The 25,991-nt window shown below is 40.3% G+C and overlaps 1 protein-coding gene across 5 annotated transcripts in view; it reads right to left on the bottom strand.

The window, feature by feature from the left end:
* The window catches only part of MINDY2 (MINDY lysine 48 deubiquitinase 2), a 92,917-nt gene that overhangs the window by 46,965 nt on the left and 19,961 nt on the right, over positions 1–25,991 (bottom strand). For all 5 annotated transcript variants that reach the window (XM_040970261.1, XM_040970260.1, XM_040970257.1 and 2 more), the window contains exons 3-5: positions 14,466–14,530; positions 10,862–11,020; positions 507–609 (exon numbers count right to left, since the gene is read on the bottom strand). In XM_040970261.1, the coding sequence (XP_040826195.1) occupies positions 507–609; positions 10,862–11,020; positions 14,466–14,530 (327 nt within the window). The remainder of the gene's footprint in view (positions 1–506; positions 610–10,861; positions 11,021–14,465; positions 14,531–25,991) is intronic.

Below are 25,991 nucleotides of genomic sequence, written 5' to 3'. Positions count from 1 at the left end.
GATGACAAATTCAGAAACTCTATTTAGTTAAAGATTGGAAAAACTAGTGTTCAGAGGTGTACTCTGATCCAGAATAGAGATTTCCTACATTGTATTGTCCTGAAATGTCACACCAACTGGCAACCAAATAGGACACTTGAGCAGAACATTACTCATGCCAGTCAACTGAAGTGTTCAATATAAAGCAGAAAGCTGCTTCAAGCAATCTCCCAAAGTAATCGGCTTAAAAGGGCAATTAGGAGTAACATCTTAGTAACTGGCCTTACAAAAGTAGTCAAGTGATTCCTAAGATGATTATTAGAATTGAAGTTTGATTTTACAAGTAAAGCAAAATGCCTCTACAAAAATCTTCCACTGGTACCTTTATGATGACGGTATCTTAATTCCTGCAAGGAGAATCACTTGCATGTTTTGGAAGTTGTTACTGAAGAAATTTCAAAAAATTTAAACTATAAAATAAATTATTTTGCCAAGAATGAAAGTCAGGTAAAGTAGCACTCACCCACCTTCACTAACCAGCTCACTATTGTCTGACTGCTTACAGGAGATGATCTTCTCCACTAGTTGGTTGTAGCTGCAGTTACCAACAGCTTTTACAATGTCATCAATCTAGAAAACAAATGACTGTCTCACTAATAGTGACAAGATAATCAGAAACAGTAACAGAAGAAACCCACAGTACTCCTTAGGATTTTATTCTTACAAAATGCTAAATATAAAATTATTATTTAAAATCAGCATTAAAATCAATATCTCACATTTTCCAGCTCAATGTAACACATTATAAAAAATATTGCAAAGTCAAAATTCAACTATGTCATAAGGTTGTAAAGACAAATATATGTGACTAAAATATAAATACTTCAGGAAGACAGCTAAGAAGTTTCCAATTTTCTAAAGGTAAAGAGCAAGCTGTTTCACAAAAATTCATATGATTAACAAGTTCCATTTTATTTAGTTCATAGAAAGTACAGGGAAGACAACTAACATTTTTTCCCCAAAGAAAGGTTAACACAGGGAAGATATTCATCTCATGATTCTTCCTTAAACTTTGTCTTAAAGATACAATAGAAAGGTAAATTCAAAATTTTAAGCTACAGTAATACAAAATTGGGCACCTCTACTCTCCCTCCATTACACTTTATTGAAAACAAATAGGTTTCTATTGCTTAAGCAATTTATTTTGATTGTCTCCTCATCCCTAAGAGTGTGTTTCTATTTACTTATAAATCCTTTACATAATATTGCACAAATGTTATGGAACAAAACACAAACTGAATAATATTATTAATAAAAATTAGGCCCAACATTTTCTCCATATATCCATGTTATTATTTTGAATATTTATTCTCTGCATGATATAGGTCTTAACCCATATCTTTTCAAGTAGTTGGGCGGTAGTTTTCAAACAAGGGGAGCTTATTAAAAAAAACCTAAAAGGGCGCTAGTGTGGTGGTATAGCACACTACTTGTCCCATTTGAGTAATAGTTCCTGTCCTGGCTGTACCAGTTTTAATCTAGCTACCTATTGGTGGCCTGAAAAAGCAGTGGAGGATGGCCCAAGGCCTTGGGTCCCAGTATCCATGTGGGAGATTCAGAAGAAGCTCCTGGCTCCCAACTTTGGAACAGCACAGTTCTGGCCATTGCAGCCATTTGGGAAGGGAGCCAGTAGATGAAAGATTTCTCTGTCTCTCCTTCTCTGTGCAACTGACTTTCAAGTAAAAATAAACAGAATCTTTAAAAACAAAAGATCTAAAAGAATTCCAGAAGCAAGTTGCTTTTCAATTGTTAATTATCTCATTCTACAGTCCAGTTGATTTTCATGCAAAGCAAATTTTGGGATCACTGCTCTACACTAAATGAAGATATCTCAAAAAGTCTGTAAACAATAGAATTGTCAAAAAAAAAAAATCAATTGATGTATAGAGGAACCCCAATCAGAATCACAGGTGACCTGTCACAGGAAACTATGGGTCAGAAGAAAATGGAATGACATAGTCCAGATTCTAACAGGAAAAAATTGTCAACCCAGAATGACATACCCAGCAAAACTTTCCTTGTCTTTGAAGATGAAATAAAATTCTTCCACAGTAAAGAAAAGCTCAAAGAATATGCCTCTTCCAGACCTGCCCTATAAAAGACACTTAAAAGATGTTCTCTTGACAGAAAAAAGGAATAGCACTTACTAAAACCAAAAGCAAATGTGGAGAACATCCTAGTAAAATAACAACAGAAGACTAAATCAAACAATGAACAACCCACTGCTAAAACGACAGGGCCAAATTACCTCCTATCCATAATAACCTTGAAGGTAAATGGCTTGAATTCATCAAATGTCACAGATTAGTGAACTAAATTAAAAAACAAAACCCATTTATCTGTTGCCTACAGGAGACACATCTCACCAATAAAGATTAACACAAATTGCCTCTCATGGATTTTGATTTTTTTTTGTTTTTATTTTCATTTCTTCAAAACAGTTTTTTTTTGCTCACACTAAATTCTTCACTGACTCATAGGTCATACAATAGCATTTTCTTCAAGAAGGTTTTTGATTTTCATTTCTTCAGAGACCGTTAGTCATTCAGTAGCATGTTATTTAACTTCATGGTGTTGTAAATTTCTATTTTCCTTTCTGTTATTGGTTTTTTATTATGGCTTTTCATTTGAGGAGATGTGTTGGGGTCCATGCAGTGGATGTGGGGGACAGGAAGGTGTGAAGAGCATTGTTCCATTGCAGGCAGGGCTGCAGGGAACTTCCCGCTGTTTGGCAGGGCTCTGCAGACTGTCTCTGCAATCACCTGAATGCAACTCCACCTTCTTTTGCATGGACACTGGACCACCCTGCCAGGGAATTCTAATCCATCCAGGCATTGTTTGCTACTGTGGGGCTCGCCTTTTGCTCAGTGTGAGCTCGGAGGTTAATGTCAGTGATAGCGTCTTGCAACAGGGCCTTCTATTATTCCTACTGTCTTGGCTGTCCCCATTGACCTTATGCTAATCAAGGGACCTACATTTAGGCCTTCATTCTTTCCTCATTCTTTAGATTTCCCCTTTTCTTTGTGATACAAGATTGAGTTGTAGTGTAAGAATTGTAGCAGGAACTTCTATTGTTTCTAGGTAAAACTAATGGCAGAATTATCCTTAGAAATTCCCAACTTGACCATGACATAAAAAGTCTGAGCCAGAGTTTGACTGATTTCGTAAAAATAAAGCAGACAGCTTTCCCACATTGTCCATTATGATCATGTAATCCTAGTGGTCTTTCTCTCCTCTTTATGCCTCATCCACGCACCCTTCTGAGTTCCGAACTCAGCTGGAGCTGGACTCTGGCAGAGATGTATAGTAACTGTGTAATAGAGGCTATCATATCCAGATGTGAACATACAATGCAGTATACATCTCTACTTCGAGACTCAAGATGGACTCCCAATGAAACTGTTAAATATCTCTTGACAACAGGATGCTGGACTCTGCCATTGTCCATACCTGCAACGTCAGGATACACTTAAATAGCAGAATGATGGGCTTATGACTATTTACGAAGAACTACAGTATTGTAATAATATAGAGGAAATCTGTGGGGAGGATTAGGATTTGGGGAGGGGGTACAGGAAATCCCAGATCCTGTGAATTTGTATCATAAAATTAAAAAAAAAAAGGAAAAAGGAATTAAAAGAAATTCATATACAGTTTTTAAAATATATATATTTATCATGATTTTTTGGAAGAGTCTTCATAATTAATTTTGTGTGTTCCTACAAAATTCAGTGATGGTAAAAGCCTTTTCACTCTGACAAATTGGGCTAGCAGTTGGTTGAGAAAATAAGCTAATTGAAAAGTCAAAACAGGAAACTGTAGAAGATGCGACAGACATACCCTAAACTTATCAGCTTGAAACCCAAAAAGGTGTGCATTCAAACACCTTTTGATGCAGAGCTAAGTAAAGTTTTTATTTGAGAGGGTCTTTGGGCACGATTCTATGAAATCCACACAAAAATGCCTATGCCTTCCAATTTGGTTCTGACTTTAGTTTTGCTTTGCTTTGGTTTCTGGCAAACAGAGAGAAACAGAGAAAGTGCTTTTATCCCCTACTTGAATTCCTAAATGCCAACAAGTGTGAGTGGCTGAGGCCCGGAGCTGGGAACTCAATCCTAGTCTCCTAGGTCAGCGACAGGAATCCACCTGGGCTGTCACCACTTCTCAGAGTCTGCACGAGGAGGAGGCTGGCGTCAAGCTCAGATACTCTGATGTGAGACACCACTGCCCTAACAGCACCCTAACTGCAAGGCCATCTTATTCATGCAGCATTCCACTTCTGATGTATTTAAAATACGAAATCATTTGAGGAACCAGACTACAGATACTCATTATCCTCAACAATTTGTTGTTTTCTGTACTTTACCTCAGTAACCCAACTTCAGCAAATCTTTCCAATCTGAAATTTCAAAGAATCCACAATAGCACAACCATAATACAAAAAATACAAAAATCAGTATGTTTCTATAGACAAGTAGTAACACTACAAATGTTCACAGGCAGAATCTCTAATATTTCATCCCACCTATTTGTGTTTATTATATACTATGTAGCACATGCTATTACAGAAGCTGCAAATACAACAAAAAGTATATATGCTTTCATAAAGCTTATAGTCTATGGATCAGTGTTGTCACAAGTGGGCTAGGCCACTGTTGATAACACTGGCATCCCACATCAGAGTGCTGTGTTTCTGATCTAGCTCTCTGGTTATGTGTCTAGCAAAGCAGAAGATGGCCCAGCCTTACGCCATGGCAGCCAGCTGGGAAGCACATGGAAGATCGATCAACCAATCTCTCTCTCTCTCTCTCTCTCTCCCCCTCTTGTCACCATCTCTCTGTCCCAAACAAAAACATTTTCAAAAAGGTCGCATTCTAGAGTGAAAATACTTAACCAAATAAATGTGGCAAACAAATGTTACTTTTCATTGTAGTATAACTGGATAGACCATAATGTAGTTATTTATCTTTTGATGATTCCGAGCTATTTTCAGTTTGAGACTACGGAAAAAATTACTGCTACAAACATTCTCATATTTATCTTCTCTCCTCACATCAAAGATTTCCCCATGGTATGTGCCTTGTCAATCTGCTGAGTCTTAGGGCATGTGTCTCTTCAGCTTTACTAGATGAAAATTTTTTTCAAAGTGAGTCAATTTGCATTCTCATCAGCCGAATGCTCATCAGTTTGATGCACATCGCCAATGCTGAACACTATGACTTTTTATTTTATTTAGAGATTTATTTAATTTTGAAAAGACAGAGTTATAGAGAAAAGAGAGACAGAGAGAGGTCTTCTGTCCGTTGGTTCACTCCCCAGATGGTCAGAGATGAGCCAATCTGAAGCCAGGAGTCAGGAGCCTCTTCTAGGTTTCCCATGTAGATGCAAGGCCCCAAAGACTTGGGCCAATCTCTGCTGCTTTCTCAGGCCGAATGCAAAGAGCTGGACTGGAAGCAGAGCAGCTGGGACTCAAACTGGTGCCCACATGAGATATCAATGCTGCAAGAACCTGAGCCACCCTCCACTGCTTTTCCAGGCTGAGAGCAAACAACTGGGTCTGCAATGCAGCAGTTGGGACAAACTGGTGCCTGTACTGGATGCCTTGGCACTGAAGGTGGAGGATTAACTTGCTACACCACTGTACTGGGCCCAGGCTGCCCTTTGGATGACACAGCATCCCAAACTCTAGTGTCAGTTTGACTTCCAGTTGTTCTGCTTCCAATTCAATTTGCTACTAATGTGTTTGGGAAGGCAGCAGAAGATGATACAAGTACTCAGGGCTTTGTCATCAAAGATGGAGCTGTTGGTTTTGGAGTTCTTGTTTTTTTTTGCTTTATCTCAGCCCAGACTTTGCTGCTGCAGCCATTTAGCCAATAAGTCAGCAGAAAGATGGCATTTCTCTCTCTCTCCCAGTCATTCACTTCTGTCTCTCTGCCCTTCAAATAAATAAACTTTAAAAATATGTGTGTATCTATTCTAAGTTTTATTAGGACTTTCTTGATCCAAACAATTTCTAAATACTGTTTTCCTAGTGAATACTAGATTAAATGAATGCTGGTCAGAGAATATTCCATCCTCTGTATATTTTAAATTCTTAGAAATCTGTTCTATGCTGCAGCAACAGGTCAATTTTTATAAACTTCACATGTGTATGAAAAGATTATATAGTCACGGTTGTGAAAAAATAAGGGAAGACAGAAAATTAATGATCAGACCAAAAGAAGATGACTTGGTGATTAAACATAACGCGATATTCTGGATCCGGGAACAACATCAACAAAAAAATCAGTAAAAAATCTGACGTCTAGAAGAATTGGAGGGAAGTTTACAGCAAAAATTCTACAGGAGATGCTCTGGAACAGAGTGGGCAGTACAAACAAAACCATAGCAGTCGTTTGGGCTGCTGCCCATAACTCCTGCAGCTCCAGGGCTGGAGGAACTGCCAGCTGCTGAGAGTAAGCAAATGCCTCTGGGCACCCCACTGAGCCACAGTCAAAGGCCTCACAGGAGAAAAACAACAACAAGGATTTCCACAAACTCCTAAAAATAAAACAAGAAATTTAAGAAACAAGGGCAAACTCCCAAAAGGAACAACATGACGGCAACATTAGAATTTGCACATCGGCCTGGTGCGGTGGCGCAGTGGTTAAGGTCCTCGCCTTGCACGCCCGGGATCCCATATGGGCGCCAGTTCTAATCCCAGCAGCCCCGCTTCCCATCCAGCTCCCTGCCTGTGGCCCAGGAAAGCAGTTGAGGACGGCCCAAAGCTGCACCCGTGTGAGAGATCTGGAGGAAGAGGCTCCTGGCTTCAGATCGGCATAGCATCAGCTGTTGCACTCACTTCCTCTCTGTATATCCGCCTTTCCAATAAAAATAATAATAAAAGAAATCTTTGAAAACACACACACACACACACACACACACACTAATTGGAATTGCTACCCACAAGAATCCAACATGGTACATCTTGGATGCATGAACTGCTGGCCATCCTTAGACTTTTCAGTGACATTCTCAGAGAGGCAGACACAGGTGCCCGCTGCTTCAGTAAGCCCTTCTTCCTCTGCCCATAACACCAGTAACACCAGCTGCCTTTGACAGGATGAAAACCCCTGACATGTCTTTGTGATTATCTTCTCTGAAGTAAACTGCACCCATGCTATACCTCCCAATTATTAGTTTATGAATACCTGCTATGTTCCAGGCACTGTTTTAACCCCTGAAATGAAATACCTTAAACCCCCAGAAACATACATTCTAGTTAATGTACAGTCATCTACAATTAATAAGGTAAGAACAAATAATAATTCCACATAATAAGTTCCATAAAGAAAATCAAACTAGCTCATGAGAAAAGGGAAAGCGATTAATTTCAGTAAGTCAGCTAGGCAGAGCCTCTAGAATAAAGCGCAATTTGACCTAACAATGAAGAACCAGAAATATGAAGATGTAGAAGAATAATATGTCAGATATAAGAACGATATTGCACAGTGTAGGGCTGGGATGGTGGCTCAACAGGCTAATCCTCCACTTGCAAGCACCGGGTTGGCTCAACTGGCCACTCGCTCCACTTCTGATCCAGCCTCCTACGAAAGCACCTGGGAAAGCAGTGGAAGACAGCCAAAGGACTTGGGTCCCTGTACCTATGTAGAGACACAGATGAATCCTATCTCTTAGCTTTGGTCTGGCCTGGCCTGGACCTGGGCACTCTGGCCATTTGGGAGTAAACCAGTGGATGGAAGCTCTCTCTGTATCTGTCTCTCTGTGTGTCTCCCTTTAGTTCTTCCATCCTCATATCAGATAATTTTGTTGGTCAAAAACATAAACAAGATTTTTTTAAAAAGAACACAGATTTAGGCAGAATTTTTAGACTTAAATACTATATTCATGAGGCACAAAGGAAAAAAACTGATAAAATGGGTTTCATTAAAATTAAAAATCTTTTTGGGCCCAGCGCCGAGGCCTAGCAGCTAAAGTCCTTGCCTTAAATGCACTGGGATCCTATATGGGTTCCAGTTCTAATCTCGACAGCCCCACTTCCCATTCAACTCCCTGCCTGTGGCCTGGGAAAACAGACGAGGACGGCCCAAAGTCTTGGGACCTTGTACCCGCTGGGAGACCCGGAAGAAGCTCCTGGCTCCTGGCTTTGGATTGGCTCAGCTCCAGCCATTGCAGCCACTTGGGGAGTAAACCATCAGACAGAAGATCTTCCTGTATGTCTCTCCTCCTCTCTGTTTATTTGACTTTCCAATAAAAATAAATAAATCTCTAAAAAAAATTAAAAACCTTTTTAATCTGTAAAAATCTTCCTAAGATGATAAAACCCAAGATAGAAGGACCAGCATTGTGGCACAGCCAATTAAGCCATCACATACAATGCCAACATCCTATACTGGCAAAAGTAAATATGATAGCAGCTACTTTGCTTCCAAACCAGCTCCCCACTAACATGCGTGGGAAAACAGCAAAAGACAGTTCAGGTACTTGGGGCCTGCCACACATGTGTGAGACCCAGATGGAGTTAAATTCTCCTGGCTTTGGCCAGAGCAGCCTGTATGTTGGCAGACATATTTCAGGAGTGGATTAGGAGATAGGAAATATCTTTGCCACTCTTTCAAATGAATACATAGCAAATAAATATGCACCAAATTGAAAAGGAAAGCTATAGAGTGGGAGAAAATATTTGAAAACCTATTCCTGACAAAGAATTGGTATCTAGAAGACATAAAAGCCACCATGAGCCAGTCTAAAATTGGGAGCCTGAAATTCAGCTTTGGCCACCATGGCCACTTGGGGGAGTGAACCAGCAGATAGATCTTTTCTGTCTTTCCTTTTCTCTGTAAATCTGACTTTCTGATAAAAATGAATACAAAAATGGGGGTGGGGAGAGTTTTGGGGACCAGCATTGTGGTATAGTGGGTAAACCTGCCATCCGCAATGTGGTGCCAGTTTGGGTTTCAGCTGTTGCACTGTCAATCTAGCTGACTGCTAGTGGCCTTAGAAAAGCCATGGAAGATGGCCCAAATATTTCGGCCCCTGCTGCCCATGTGGGAAACTCGGAGAAAGTGCCTGGGTCCTTGTTTTGGCCTGGTCAAGTCCTGGTCTTTGTAGCCATCTGGGAAGTGAACCAGCAGATGGAGGAGTTCTCCTTTTCTCTCTCTCTGAAACTCTGACTTTCAAAGAACACATCTTAAACAAATCTTCAACACATCATAAAACAATATGAATTTGAGGACCATTAGCTAGTTTAATTTCTTTTACAGTTCACAACTAACAACATTTTGGAATTATTATTACTTTATAACTTCAAAAATCATGTAAATAGCTACAATAATATTAAAATAATATAGTAGACATAAGACAGATCAATAGATCAGAGAAGACTCTAGCCTACATGAGATTGGCACATGAAAAGGAAAGTGTTGCCTTTCAGACCCACTTTCTACTGAACTCAAGACGCTGACCTCTGCAGCAAAAGGGACTGTTCCTCTCTACTTTTTAGATGGATTTTGTCAATGGGAGAGAATCAGAGAGTGAATTCTGAGTACTTCCTCTTCACTCTGACTCTGTTGCGCCACAACTTGGCAGTGACTACATTCTTCTACTAAAGACCACAGCTCTTGGCCCTAACTCCATGCTTTGGTAATTCACTGGTCTTGACAAAATCTCCTGACTACTACCTCTCCTTATAAATGTGGAGTTATACAAAATATCTTCTCAAAAAATAAACAGAAATGATGATGTGGTTGTCCACAAACACGTCTTGTGTTTGTACTAACTCTTGGGACACAACCTCTAAACACTTGGCATTTCCCTAGGACTAGGACTTGGTAATTCAAAATGGGCCCTGTGGACCACATCAATAGTTCACAGTAACAAGGTGAGCCCAGCCTCTTGAGAGGGGAACGTAGAGACTGATTTCAACCACATGGACAAATAGTCAATTACCCAGTCATACCTACAAAGAAAAAAAGTCTGAACACTAACGGTTGGGTGAGCTTTCAAGACTGACAACCTTCCAGGCCTAACTGTCATATCAATTCCAACAAGTCCCAAGGACAAAGACACCTCACACTGGGAACCATCCTAAGCAGTAACCCCGTGCCATCTCTTTCCTTAGCTATTTTAACCACACTTTTTCCAGAGTAATAAACTATAATGGTGACAATACTAGATTCCAGTAGATTCTGTGACTCTTTGAAGCAAATAACTAAATTTGAGGGTAGTTTTGGGAAACCTCTGACCTAGAAGTTTGTGTAAGAAATGAGGATGGTCTTTGCTGGATTTCAACTGACTCTCAAGTTGGGGTCAGAAGTATTTGGCAAACTTGGCCAGTCTGGATAACAGTGCCCTTAAGCTAATAATTTGGATAATTCTGGATAAAAGTACACACATATAAATGTCAAGGTACATACATGAAGGGTCTGGTGCGATGGCATAACAAGCTAATCCTCCTCTTGTGGTGCTGGCATCCTATGCTGACACTGGTTTGAGTCCCAGATGCTCCAAATGAGATCAAGCTCCTTGCTAATAGCCTGAGCGGGCAGCAGAAAATGGCCCAACTCCTGGAGCCTCTGCATCTGCATGGGAGACCTGGAAGAAACCCCTGGCTCCCAATTTCAGACTGGCCCAGTTCCAGTTATTGTGGCCATTTGGGGAGTGAACTAGTAGATGTCTCTCTTTCTCTGTCTCTGTCTCTCCCTCCGTCTCTGACTCTTCCAAGTAAAAATAAATTTAAAATAGATAAATTTAGACTAATCTGACAAATTAATATAATTTTTTTCTACATTTGAATTTATATAATTTAAATTCTTCTACTTACCTGAGGATCTACTAACCACCCATGGTACAAAGGAATATCAAGAAGATCAAATACTATGCACTCCGGTGTATATTCAAATACTCGAACACCAGTAAATCGTACATTTACATCTAGGCCTGTCTGTAGTTTGTGCAAAATTGCCATAGCATCACTCATATTCTGAAAATACAAAGAGGAAAGGTATAAGTCAGGATAATCAAAACACAAACAAAATGACATTTAAGTACAAACACACTGATTTCTAATACTCTATTTTATCCAATTTATAAATAAGGCTCTAACAGATTCATTATTAAGTATTAACCTATTATTAAATAAATATTACATATCAGGCATTACTATGCATTCCAAAAATATAAAGGAACCTCAGAAAGTTCAAGAATATGGGATTTTTTAAAGATTTATTTATTTATTTGAAAGGCAGAATTACAGAAAGAGGGAGACACAAAGAGATCCTACATTCTCTGGCTTATTTCCCAAACAGCTACAATGGCGGGAGTCAGGTCAGGCCAAGTCCAGAAGGCAGGAACTCCACTTGGATCTCCCACATGAGTGGCAGAAACTTAAACACATGGGCCATGTTCACCTTCCCAGGAGCATTAGTAGGGAGCTAGGTCAGAGGTATAGCAGCTAGGACTTGAACCAGTGTTCATGAGATTCTGGTGTTGCAAGCAGTGAATTACCCCCTGTGCCACAACTCTGGCCCTTTAAAATTTTTTTTATTTATTTTTAGACAAAGGGAGGAAGAAGAGGAAGGAGAAAGAGAAAGACAAAAACAAAAAGAGCTCCAAATGGCTTATACTCCAAATGCCTACAATGACTAGGAAGGCCAAAGTAGGGAGCTGGGTACTAGGACCTGAATCCAGGTCTCCCACATGGGTGGCAGGACCCCAATTACTTTACTGCTGTCTGCCAGAGTATGAATTAGCAGGCAGCTGGAGCACAAAATCAAATTCAGGCATTTAGATATGGGACACATACATCATAACTGCTTAGCCAAATGCCAACTCTATGCATTTATCTTTTAATTCCATTTTCCACAAATTCTTGAAGCTCCTTGTACAACAGTGAATAAAACAAATGCTTTGTTCCCACACAATATTCTACTAAGAGATAAAAATGTAAAAACTATATATATATATATTGTTGGTTAAAAAAAATTAAACAAGATAAAGTTGTACAGAGGGGAAGTGATAAAGAACTTACTTTAGAATGGTAAATCTGTTACACAACTAAGAGAAAAACAGTCATTACCTGGCTGGTACTCTGGGGCTGGTTCATGCTAACTCTGTGTTAACTGCACCAGTGTGCCAGCCAGTTCCATATTCTTCAACATTAAATTGGCAAGGTGGAGAAGGGCAAGCAGACTGTCACCACATGTTTGCTTGGGCCCTTGAGCTGGCATGGGGACCACTGAGGGCTTTGATGTGGCCAAAGCTGCAGCTATAGGGCTCCCTGGGACAGGCCAGTGCAGATGAAAGCCAGGACTGGGGACAGGATAGACAGTGGGACATGGAGAATCAGTGCTGTAGGTTTCCTTGAGTCAGGCTCTGCACCTGCCAGAATGTCGGAGAACCAGGGCTTGGGGCTGCCTAGGTAGATGGGCATAGAAGGTCTCTGTAGGCCGAGCCCAAGTACCCAATGGTGCACATGAGAGTCAGGGCTGCGGGCAGATCTGGGCAGGGGACCTCCTTGGGTTAAGCTGCAGCACCCGATGTTGGAGGAGGTTCACTGATAGCTTCTGGACTCAGCAGGCTGCCCATCTTTTCAGCTCATGTTATCCTCAAACAGGTCAGCATTTCTGATCTCAGGGACCAGAAACCGTGGATATGTGGTCTGGCCTCGGCACACACGTTGTACAATTAGACCACCTGTGTTGGTAACTTGTGTGCAACCAGTGACCATATGGAATCCTGGCATGTTCAAAGCAAGGACTTTATGCTATCGTGCCAGGCTTGGAAGATCTTTTCTTTTTGTCTTATCTCTGTAAATCTGCCTTTCCAATGAAAATAAATGAATCTTTTAAAAAATTCTTAGAAATCTTCCCAAAGATGCTAACATAAATAGTTGTTATATAAAATATATTTTTAACTATTTTAACATATATTTTAAAATTTGTTTTAAATACACATTTTAAATTAGGTTATGAATATACACACAACCCCCACGTTTTTCTGTTAGATTATAACATGAAGTAAAACTAGAAATAATACAAGTATATACTACATCACAACTTTTAGTAAAGAAGTTTTAATCTTAGCAAAATTATAGATCTGCACTGAATCTAAAATTTAGCCTCAAACAGGTTCTGTTCATGTAAAATTATACATCTATCACACACATAAAACCTTACATTGACACCAGCTTACGCTCCATTACATTAGCTTGGTATACACTAGACTCAAAATTAAAGGGAATATAAATAATTTTACCTTATAGTTTTAGTGCTTATTTTAAAAGCAGTATGCGTTTATTGCCTGCCAAGTTATCAGAAATGCAAGCAGTTGTTAGATATCATTTGTTATAACCATAAAACAAAACATTACTTTCAATCATTTAGAGTCAGATCAAGTGCTACCTGGTGCTATGACACAGGGAGTTAAGCAACTGTAGCACCGGCATTCCCTAATGGTACACATTCATGTCCTGACTGCTTCTTGCCAGTAAAGAACATTGGAAGAAAATGAAGTTTTGCTTACTTCCCCCTAGCTCCAATACTTTTGATCCTAAAAGCCTTTCCTATAATTCAAAACAGGATCTCTAAAGAACATGCCAAAAAAATGTGGGCATACTGATACAAGAAAATGAAATAATTTGTCCTAATGGCATATACTGGAAATCCTTTTGTCAATTTTCCTCTGAATACAACTTAATTATAAAAGATAAATAAAATGAGAAAGGATAAAACAATGATAATGCAATTTAATATGAATTTTTTTTCAAGAAAAATACTAGGCTATCATTTTATAAAGATGTCTATAGGCCATGCTACTTAGCATATATATTCATTAAAAAAATTAAGGATCTGGGCCTGGTGTAGTGGCTTAGTGGCTAGGTCCTCACATTGCCGGCTCAGGGATCCCATAGACGCTGATTTGTATTCCGGTGCCTCACCTTTCCACCCAGCTCCCTGCTTGTGGCCTTGGAAAGCAGTCAAGGACAGCCCAAACAAAGCCTTGGGCGCCTGCACACACATGGGAGACTCAGAAGAAGCTCCTGGTTTTGGATCAATTCAGCTCAGCTCTGTTACGGTCACTTGGGGAGTGATGCAGCAGACAGAAGATGTTTGTCTTGTCTCTCCCTGTCTTGGTAATCTGCCTTTGCAATAAGAATAGCTGAACCTTTAGGAAAAACAAGGATCTGAAAAGTGTGTCGTATTTGCCAAATCCAGCTTTGTACTAGAGATGGTTTTTATATCTTTAAAGAGTTGAAAAAAGAAAACAAAGAATATGAAATAGACACTGACCATATATAGCCTAAAAAAAGCTAATATACCTACGGGTCTCTTACAGAAAAGTTGCCCAACCAGTAATTAAGATCACAGTATATATATCCATTACACAAAATTATATATCTTAATATGAGCAAAAATTATATATATTACCTGTTCATAATTTAAACGTTGAATTTCTGAAATTTCTTTTGGCTTTGCATCAAGCATGTAATCTCCTGTAAAAAAAATAAATTGTAAAATGGCTTTTTGAAGTATTACTTTTTCTAATTACAACAGTAATAGATTTTAATGAACAATTACTAAACACTGCAACAATAGGCGACATTTAAAATGGATTCCTTCAACTATACCCCAAATCAATACTATCTTTTAACATGGTTTTTCAATGAATATGCTTTAAAGTGCCTGTAAAATTCCTTTTATTTTCCATTATATAATCTATTTGAGTACCCTCTATAATACTGTATACAGAATTTCCCAACGTTGACTCACATTTTATAACTAGTAACAATATGTTTTCCCATTACCTCATCAACAATGAATATTACAACTTCTAATTGCAGTTTCTAATGCTGAAGGTAAACAAAATTGTTTTGTATTTATGAAAGTGATTATTTGGGATCATCTTTGTAACATGGGTAAACCCTTTTCAAATATATGGTACCTTAAAAAACAGAGTGCATTTTAATATAAGCAAGACTTTCAATATGTACACATTGCCTTCTAAATCAAATATTAACTGTAAATATATATTCGTTGAATTACTTGCTTATATGGTGGTATCTTATCTTTTTTATAAAATTACACTACAAAAGTTCTTTCCAAATCAGAACAATTAACACAGTTTCAGTACAGCTGAGTAAGGTGCCACCTGCAATGCCAGCATTTCACATGAGGGCCAGTCCAAGTCCCAGCTGCTCTACTTCCAACTCAGATTGATTTTAATGTGCCTGGGAAAGCAGAACAAAATTACCCAATGCCTGGGCCTCTATCACCAACATGGGAAATCCACAAGCAGCTCTGGCTCTTTAGCGGGCCCAGCCCTAGCCACTGTAGTCATCTGAAGAACGACATACCATTTGGAAGATAACTTCTGTCTCTACTTCTCCCTGCTCCACTCCACCTCCATTCCTGTCCTCTCTGTAACTCTGCCTTGCAAATACTTTTTAAAATGAAATCTTTTTAAAAAAGAGTTATGGAACCAGTGCTGTGGTTTAATAGGCCTTGCAATGCCAGCATCCCAAAAGGCCACTGGTTCAAGTACTGGGTTGCTCCATTTCCAATCTAACTCCCTGTTAATATGCCTGGGAAAATAGTACAGGATGGTTCAAATGCTTGGGACCTTGCACCCATGTGGGAGTCCTAGAAGAAGTGGGGCGCTAGGACATGAACTGCCACCCATATGGGATCCTGGAATGTGCAAGGCGAGGACTTTAGCCACCAGGCTACTGTGCCGGGTCTGCTCATATAATCTTTTAAAACAAATATTTAAAGGGTAAAGTGACAAAGAAAAAGAGAAGGAGCTCTTCCATCCACTGGTTCCTTCCCAAATGGCTGCAAATGCAGGGGATGGGAAGGCCAAAGCCAGGAGCCCAAAAATCCATCTGTGTCTCCCATATGGGTGGCAGGGACCCAGATACTCGGGTCATTTTCTGCTTTCTCAAGCACATTATCAGGGAGCTAAAATCAAAGCTAAGTGCCTGGGAGACTGACATGGGATACCTAACTACTACTACCACAATGTTGGGCATGACTTTCTAATTCAAAAAAGACAAAAGACTCCATGAAGTATTCTATTAGAAACCCAAATCTGATAGAAAAAATTCCTACGAGGGCTGGTGCTGTGGCAAAGCAAGATAAATCACTGCTTGCAACACTGGTATCCATATCCATGTGACAACTGGAGTCCTGGTTCTTCCACCTCTGGCCCTGTTTCCTGCTGATAGTACTGCAAAGGCAGTGGATGATGGCCCAAGTGCATGGGCTGCTGCTCCTATGGGGAAGAGAAGAATGGGCACCTGGATCCTGAAGCCTGCCTCCTCACTGCAACACAGGCTGCTGTGGAGATCTGAAGAGTAAACCAGCAAATGGAAAAAATCTCTATTACTCTGACTTTGAAATAATACACAGGCCAGTGCTGCAATGAAGCAAGTAAAGGCACTATTTGCACTGGCCAGCATTCCATTCTGGGCACAGGTTCACAAACTGGTTACTCCACTTCCTACCCAGCTCCCTGGTAACATGCCTAGGAAAGTAGGGGAAGATGGCTGAAATGCTTGAAGCCCTGTATCTACATGGGAAACCCAAAGTAACTTCTCATTCCTGGCTCCTGACCAGCCCAGCTCTGACCATTTTGGCCAGTTGGGGAGCAAACCAGCAACTGGAAGATATCTCTCTATTTTTCTCTGTAACTGTCATTCTAATAAACAAATACATATTCACAAAAAGAAAAATAATAATAAAGAAAATGTTAAGTGATATTCTGCTTGTGTTATCAATCTTTGTAATTAGATGGTAAGACTGTTTCCATTAAAAAAGTAGCTTTCTGGGCCCAGTGCAATAACTTAGTGGCTAAAGTCTTCACCTTGCATGTGCCGGGATCCCATATGGGTGATGGTTCTAATCCCAGCAGCACTGCTTCCCATCTAGCTCCTTGTTTGTGGCCTGGGATAGCAATTAAGGATGGCCCAAGGCCTTAGGATCCTGTACCCATGTGAGAGATCCAGAAGAGGCTCCAGGATTCAGGCTCTGTATTGGCACAGCTCCAGCCATTGTGGCCGCTTAGGAGTGAATCATTGGACAGAAGATCTTACTGACTGTCTCTCCTCTTCTCTGTATATCTGACATTCCAATAAAAATAAATAAATCTTGAGAAAAAAAAAAAGCATCTTTCTGGGGCTGGTGCCATGCATGGTAGGTTAAGCTTCCACCTGCTGCACTGACATCCAATATGAGCATCAGTTCAAGTACCAGCTGCTCTACTTCCGATTCAGCTCCCTGCATATGGCCTGGAAAAGTATCCAAGGATGGCACAAACCCTTGGACTTCTACATCCATATGAGAGACCCAGAAGAAGTTCCTGCCTGGTTCCTGTCTTCAACAGCTCAGCGCTGGCCATTGTAGTCATTTAGGGAGTGAACTGGCAGGTGGAAAATCCTTCTTTCTCTCTCTCTGTAACTGCCTTTCAGAAACAAGAAAACAAGCAAAACAAGCAAACACAAAAACACCTTTTAAAAAGCAACTTTCTTTTAAAAATCAATTTCAAAGTTACAGACAGACACGGAGACAAAGAAATCCTCTATGCATTGGTTCACTCCCCAGATGGCTGCAACAGCCATGGCTGAGCTGACCCAAGCCAAAGTTGGAGGCCAACAGCTTCATTCAGATCTACCACAGGGGTAGCAGTAGTCCAAATACTCCACTGATTTTTTCCAAGCCAGTTGCAGGAAGCTGGATTGGAAGCAGAAGCAGAGCAGTTGCAATTCAAACAAATGGCCATATGGAAATCCACCATTGCAGGTGGCAATTTTATCCATTAGATCACTAATCTGGACATTTAGAGTCTGTGTGTTTAGCAATGGTTTAAAATAAATATTAGGGAGGCCAGGGCCAAGCCATGGCAGCTAAAGCACCTTTTGTGCTGACATCCCCTATGAGCACTGGTTTGACTCGAGCTCTCTGAGAATGCATCTTGGAAGCAGTGGAGGATGGTCCAAGTGTTTGCGGACCTGCACCCATGTGGGAGACCTGGAAGAGACTCCTGGTGCCTGGCTTTTAATAGGTTCAGTTCCAGCTATTGCAGCCATTTGGGGCGTCAACCCACAGATAAAAGACCTTTCTTATCTTCTCTGTAACTCTGCCTTTTAAATAGTAATAAATACAACATTTTAAAAAATATTTAGACATGAATGATGCTCTTATCAATAATTTCACTGGACTAAAAGCACATTAAAAACAAAGATAATTGTATAGTACATTGTTAAATGTACTAAAAGACATTTAGTACATTCTGAAAACATTGCTATACTCTGTAGAGCTTAGAAATACTTAGATATTGATATACTACATAGAGCTTAGAAATAGGAGGTAGATCTAAATTGGATACAGAAAAAATAGGCAAAACATAAAAAACTAGTTGGAAGAAAAGCATTCTTTGAAGTGAAAAGAGATAGAGAAGCAAATATAAGATCATAGTGGAATAGCAAGCTAAACCTCTCCTTGCCAGTGTTGGCCTCCCACATGAGTTCCAGTTTATGTCTCAGCTATTCCACTTCTGGTCTAGCTCTCTGCTTACAGCTTGGTAAAGCAGCAGTGGATGGCCTAGGATCTCAAGCTTGGAGCAGATCAGCTCACCTCGAGCCATTACAGCCATCTGAGGAGTGAACCAGCAGATAGAAGACCTCTCTGTCTCTCATTCTTTCTCTGAAAAACCTATTATAAACAAATCTTAAAAATAAATTATGTCATAATTCATAGGGACAGATTATAAGAAAATGTATACATAAGGTTTGGGCCTGGCCGGTTCGTATCCCAGCGACCCTGCTTCCCATCCAGCTCCCTGCTTGTGGCTAGGAATGCAGTCAAGGACAGCCCAAAGCTTTGGGACCCTGCAGCCACATGGGAAACTCGGAATAGCTCCTGACTCCTGGAGTCAGCTTCAACTGTGGTGGCTGCTTGGAGAGTGAACCCATTGGACGGAAGATCTTCTTCTCTGCCTCTTCTCCTCTCTATATATCTGACTTTAGAATAAAAATAAGTAAATCTTAAAAAAAAAAAAAAGATTTGGGCCTGGTGTGATGGCTCAGTGGCTAAATCGTCTACTTGCATGTGCCAGGATCCCATATGGACACTGGTTCATGTCCAAACTGCTCCACTTCCCATCCAGCTTCCTGCTTATGGCCTGGGAAGACAGCAGTAGCAGAGGGCCCAAAGCCTTAGGACCCTGCACTAGCACGAAAGACGCAGAAGCTCCTGCTTTAGATTGGCTCAGCCAGCCATTGTGGCCACTTGGGGAGTAAACCAGTGAATGTACCATCTTTCTATCTCCTCTCTGTAATCTGCCTTTCCAATTAAAAGTATAAATAAATAAATCTTTAAAAATTTATACATAACATTTATATTACAAAGTGCTGGAAACTATGGCCAAATTAAACAAGTTTACTGGATTCTGGAAAACCCTCAATGTTGTGCTGGTGAACATACAGATCAGTAGAGGAATAAAGCATGAAATCATTAACCTAGGAAGAGCACAATGATATGTATACCACCTGGAAGGTTAGGAGAATTACAGTCTTTAGGAAGTCAGGTCATGAAATATCAGAATATAGAGATGGGAAAGAATATCAAACAAGGAATCCCTAAGTCCTCAGTAGCAATGGGATATCTCAAACAGAAAGAAGTCAAGAAACAAAATCTGATACATTAGGACCAAAAAAATGGAAGAGAAGGTTTTGTAGTATTTAGCTTGTCCCACATGAACATCTGGAAGAGATGCAATCAACTCTGGACAAAATGACCGTTATTATATTCATATATTCATAAGTCTTAACCTCTTGTGTTAAAACCTCTGTGTACTTGAACTCACGGTCTATCATCAGCAAAATCTCCTAGACTTTCAACTTATGTGAATGTTTCTTTCACTTCCTTTTTTTATTCATTTATTTATGTATTTGAAAGGCAGATCTATAGAGATGGAAAGACAGAGAAAGATCTTCCTTCTGCTGGTTCACTCCCCAAGTGGCAAGGCCAGAGCTGATCTGATCCAAAGCCAGGAGCTTCTTCTAGGCCTCCTATGCGAGTGTAAGATCCCAAGGTCTTGCACCATCCTCTATTGCTTTCCCAGACCACAAGCAGGGAGCTGGATAGGAAATAGAGCAGCTGGACATGAACCTGCACCCATATGTACTCCCTGCAGTTGCAAGATGAGGATTTAGCCACTAGGCTACCACATTAGGCCCTAGCCCCTCACTTCTTAAAGACACTTTGGCTCAGGGTCACACTTGGTGACCCTGCAGCCCTGTCATGTGACAGCCCTTTTCTCGCTCTTTTTTTTTTTTTTAATTACTGGCATGCAGCTAGAATAACAACCTACTTGCTCTTTACTTACTGCCATTTCTCCCCTGCCCCTCTTTCCCCCCTAAAACTTCTTAGTTTTACAATTTGTGCCAATGCTATGCATCTATTCACCCTGTTGTAATAACCTTTCAGTTTAATATCCTTATTCCTAACTCAATATCTCTTTCTAATACAAATCCTGTCATGCTTTTGGTCATTTGAATATTCACTGAAATGCCCGCCCAATGCCCTTGCCTGTGTTTCTTCACTTCTTTCTTCTCCAACAAAAATCTTACATTCTACCTAATGTCAGAAACTCATCCTCCAAGGTAATATGGCTTTGCATTGCCAGTCTCCAAAAACTCTTCATCCTTATAAAAAAACAATCAGCCTCTATAATTCATCTTCCCATTAACTTTTCCTTCTACATACTTACACCCTCATTTCCTCTGTATGCAGCTTAAATTCTATGGCCCATCCTAATTCTCCACACACACCTTCAGTACCCCAGGCTCGCTCTTCAGCATGACCAATGCTAGTTAAATACTGTTCTCCCACTATCCAGGCCTGGACTCGAGATTTCTGTACATATATGTGACTAAAGAAATCCTACTACCACGCTGTCTGGTCTCACCAAGCTCAAAGGCAATATTAGGCAATCACACCACATCTTCCCAATCTATCATTTTATCGCTCTTTTTAACAATGATGTTATTTATAGAGGTGTTCCCACTCTTCTAAACTATCATTTTGTATCTTCCCTCTTATCTGCAACAACTCTTTCTCCATCTCTACTCCCAACTGTTGACTTTACTTCCTAATGCACGAAAAACAACAGTGTACTCAGAGCTCTTCTATAAGCTACAGCTACACCTACCCACCCACTAGCATCCATTCTCAATACATTCTTCCCTTATTCCTTCTGTTGCTATGGACAAATAACAGGTACTACCTAAGACTGACTCTTTCATGGTTCTATAGTACATTTACTAGGAAAAAACACTGTGCAGTAGTAAGCTAAGCCACTACTTGTGCTACCTGTATGTCCGATCAGAAAGCCTAGGTTCAAACACTTCCTGTTTCCAGCTAGTTTCCTGCTAATGGGCACCTAGCAGGCAGGTGAGGGATCCTATACTTGGGCACCTACCACTTATATGAGTAGCTTTGATATATGAGTAACTAAGATCAAGCTCTGGACTCCTGGATCCCACCTAGACCAACATGGTCATTTAGGGAGTGAATGCACAACATTAAAGATCTCTGTCTCAGGCCTGGTGCCATGGCATGGTGGCTGAAGTCCTCACCTAATAAGGGCGCTGGTTTTAATCCCGGCAGCTCCACTTCCCATCTAGCTCCCTGCTTGTAGCCTGGGAAAGCAGTCAAGGACGACCCAAGGCCTTGGGACCCTGTACCCATGTGAGAGACCTGGAAGAGGTTCCTGGCTCCTGGCTTCAGATCGGCATAGCACCAGCCGTTGCGGCCACCTGGGGAGTAAATCATCAGTTGGAAGATCTTCCTCTCTGTCTCTCCTCCTGTTCTGTATATCTGACTTTGCAATAAAAATAAATAAATCTTGAAAAAAAAAAAGACCTCTGTCTCACACACTCACTCTGTACATCTGCTTTAATATAAAAAACTAAAAGTAAAATTAAAAAAAACCTAACATGCCTTTTTCAATTCCTTTCTTCTAATTTTCTTTAATATGGTCTCACTGAGATGCAATCACACATCAGAGAATTCATATGTTTAAACTGCAAAATTCACGGTGTCTTTTTATTCATCAATTATGAAACTATCATCACCTAATTCTAGAGTATTTTTATCTCCTGAGAAAACCCTATCCCCACTAGCAGCTAATCATGAGCTCTATGCAGCTGCCAAAGTATCTTCTGCCTCTGTCAGTTCGCCTGTTCTGGACGTTTCCTATACATGGACTCCTGTAACAGCACCCTTTGGTGTTCTGGCTTCTTTGACTTAACATAATGTTTTCAAGGTTCATTTAAGTTATGTTATTCCTTTTTGTGGTTGAATAATATTCCATTATCTGAATATACCACATTTATATACTGTTCATCTAACACACATCTGGATTTTTGTCTACTTTTTGCCTATTATGAATAATGTTAACATTTGTATATAATTTTTATATAGACATATTTTCACTTCACTTAGGTAAATACCTCACAGCAAAATTTTAGGGTAACATGATTAATGTGATATTTAACTTTAAAAAAACTACACACCTACCCCCAGCACAATGGCCCAATGGTTAATCCTCACTTTAAAAAGCTCTGGGTTCCCATTTGAGCGTGGTTCTTGTCCGAGCTGTTCCATCTCCCATCCAGCTCTCTGCTCATGGCCTGGGAAAGCAGTGGAGAATGGCCCAAAGTCTTTAGACCCTACACTTGTGTGGCAGACCCGGAAGAAGCTTGGCTTAGATCAGCTCAGATCTGGCCTTGGAGGACATTTGGGGAGTGAAACAGCAGATCAAGGATTTACTTCTGTCTGTATATCTGATCTGTCCCTCCAACAAAAACAAAATAGAAACCACACATCTATTTTCCAGAGTAGTGACCTTATATTACTAAGTGAAGCCCTAATGGAGAAATCCTTGGTCAATCTTCAGTCTTCACCAGCTTTCTAACTTTCTAACTTCGCCTTGCTTTGTCTTTACCTCCTATAAAGTGTATTTTCAACTCAGCAGTTAGAGAAGTCAGAGTACATTATTTCCATTCAAAACCTCCTTAAATCTCTTTTTAAAATTTATTTATTATTTGGAAACGAAAGAAACAAAGAGAGCTCCAAATAGATAAGACAGCTTGGGCTAGGCCAAGGTCACATTCTAGGCTATGTGGGTAACAGAAGCTCAACCACTTGCCATTATTACTGCCTTCTGGGATCTGTCTTGGCAGGAGACCTAGTTCAAATGCATGCTTCCTGCTTCAGCCTACCAGCTATGATGAGCATTTGAGCTCTCTCCTGTCTACATGTGTGATTGAATGAATAATTTTTTTTAAAGATTTTTTTTTTTATTGGAAACTCAGATATACAGAGAGGAGGAAAGATAGAGAGGAAGATCTTCCATCCGATGATTCAGTCCTCAAGTGGCCACAACGGCTGAAGCTGCATCAATCCAAAACAAGGTGCCAGGAGCCTCTTCTGGGTCTCCCTCCCAGGTGCAGGGTCCCAAGGCTTTGGGCTGTCCTTGACTGCTTTCCCAGGCCACAAGTAGGGAGCTGGATGGGAAGTAGGGCTATTGAATTAGAACCCATGTCCGTATGGGACCCCAGTGTGTGCAAAGCAAGGACTTCAGCTACTAGGCTACCACAGCAGGCTGTTTTTTTTTAACAGATAATTTTTAAAAGACAGTCATCATGTTAGACTAAAATGGATAAAATAGGTCTTGTTTGCTGGTCTCCAGCCAGTGAATCTAGGTAGGAAATGTGAGGTTCAAAGCCACTGAAATGGGATTATATAATATGAATTACATAAGGAAAAGAGTCCTCCCAAGCTGTAATCCTACTTACTATGACAATCTATATCACACACACAAAAAAATCTGTTAGCTAATGGTCTGCCATGGCAAAGAAATTCAAGAGTTTTTGAAGTAAAAATGTAATTTTTTAAAAAGTCCTATAAATTATAATTAAGGCTAAAAGGATTTTAAATATTTTCATCAGACATAAATGTTTGAAGAGCTAGATATGTTTAGCCTCATCTGAATATTATACAATTGTGTACATGAATAAAACTATACAACTGCTACATATTGGTTACAAAAACTGTGAACAACTTCTCTAGGGCTAACGTGATAGCTCAACTGGCTAATTCACCACCAGTATGCACCAGGAACCCATATGGGCTTGGTTCTATTCCCAGATGCTCCACTTGCCATCACGCTCCTTGCTCATGGCCAGGGAAAGTAGTGGAGGATGTCCCAAGTTCACGGATCACTGCACCCATGTGGGAGACCCTAGCGGGAATTCTGACCTCCTGGCTTCATATTGGTTCAGTTCTGCTGTTGCAGCCACTTTGGCAGTGAACCAGCAGATGGAAGATCCTCTGTCTGTCTTTCCTTCTCTCTGTAAATCTACCTGTCCAATAAAAAACTAAATCTCAAATACTTTTTTTTTTCTGTTCCTGTCATTCTGCCTTATAAATCAATAAAAAAACTTACAAAAAACCCCTCAGATTATTCTATTAAGTAAAATAATATTAATAGTATATTTGTAATAAATAAATTCTTTGCCAAACTATAAGTGATATAGATTACCTGCCCAATGCAACTTATCTATAAACTATCATTGGTCTGCTATGATAAAACTTTAAGAATGCACTTCACTGGGCCCGGCGCGGTGGCCTAGTGGCTAAAGTCCTTGCCTTGAACACGCCGGGATCCCATATGGGCGCCAGTTCTATCCCGGCAGCCCCGCTTCCCTTCCAGCTCCCTGCCTGTGGCCCGGGAAAGCAGCAGAGGACGGCCCAAAGCTTTGGGACCCTGCACCCGCGTGGGAGACCCGGAAGAGGCTCCTGGCTTCGGATTGGCATAGCATCGGCGTTGCGCTCATTTGGGGAGTGAATCATCAGACAGAAGATCTTCCTCTCTGTCTCTCCTGTCTGTATATCCACCTTTCCAATAAAAAATAAATAAATAAATAAATAAATCTTTAAAAAAAAAAAAAAGAATGCACCTCACTATACTACTACCTTTATCATAAAAAGTTTGCTATGAAAAAAATTTCAAATGAACTAAACAGTGTCCCTGCTAATGTAAATATTTTACATCCTGGTAAAGTTCCTATTTCACTGCAAACTGATAATATTTTATAGGACTCATACGTCAGGTAGCACTGTCCTAATTTATCTTTAAATCTAACCACCTAATTTTTTTAATACCTGCTAAATATAACATCAGAGTTTCTGTATCATCTCTCATTCTGGAATTTATTAGAATTAATGTGCATGTTTTCTAGATGTTACTTAGTCTATTTATACTACAGAATTTCATCACTTGTCAGAAACAAGACTTTAATATTCCAAAACTGGGTCCAACATGGTAGTCTAGCGGCTAAAGTTGTCGCCTGGCATCCACTAGGATCCCATATGGTGCTGGTTCTAATTCCACTTCCCATCCAGCTCCCTGTTGTGGCCTGGGAAAGCAGTCGAGGACAGCCCAAGGCCTTGGGATCCTGCACCTGTGTGGGAGACCCATAAGAGGCTCTGAGCTCCTGGCTTTGGATCAGCTCAGCTCTGATCACTGAGGTCGCTTGGGGAGTGAATCATCGGACGGAAGATTTTCCTCTGTCTCTCCTCTCTGTATATCTGACTTTCCAACAAAAAATAAATTTTTTAAAAAAATTCCAAAACTGTGCACACTGATAAATTGTTAAAACTGGTTTCAATTTGTGAATAGGATTATACACAAATGCTCTAGAAAGTTGAACCTGGGTAGCACAACAGCTTTGAAAAAAACTTGGTTGTGGTGTAGGCATAGGAGCCCGCAGGAAGCCACAGGGCAGATCCTGTGTACAAGCCTGGGTTTACTTCCTGGCTAAGGATCCTGAGTTTAGCTTCCTTCTAAGGTAGACTCCATGAGCAGGCAGCAGTGAATGGTGCAAGTAA

Source organism: Ochotona curzoniae, unplaced genomic scaffold, assembly GCF_017591425.1.
Source record: "Ochotona curzoniae isolate NIBS_2020 unplaced genomic scaffold, NIBS_Ocur_1.0 scaffold_4701, whole genome shotgun sequence".
NCBI classification, from domain to species: domain Eukaryota; kingdom Metazoa; phylum Chordata; class Mammalia; order Lagomorpha; family Ochotonidae; genus Ochotona; species Ochotona curzoniae.
Note: the sequence above shows the minus strand (reverse complement) of the source record. Positions and strands in the feature narration are given on the sequence as shown.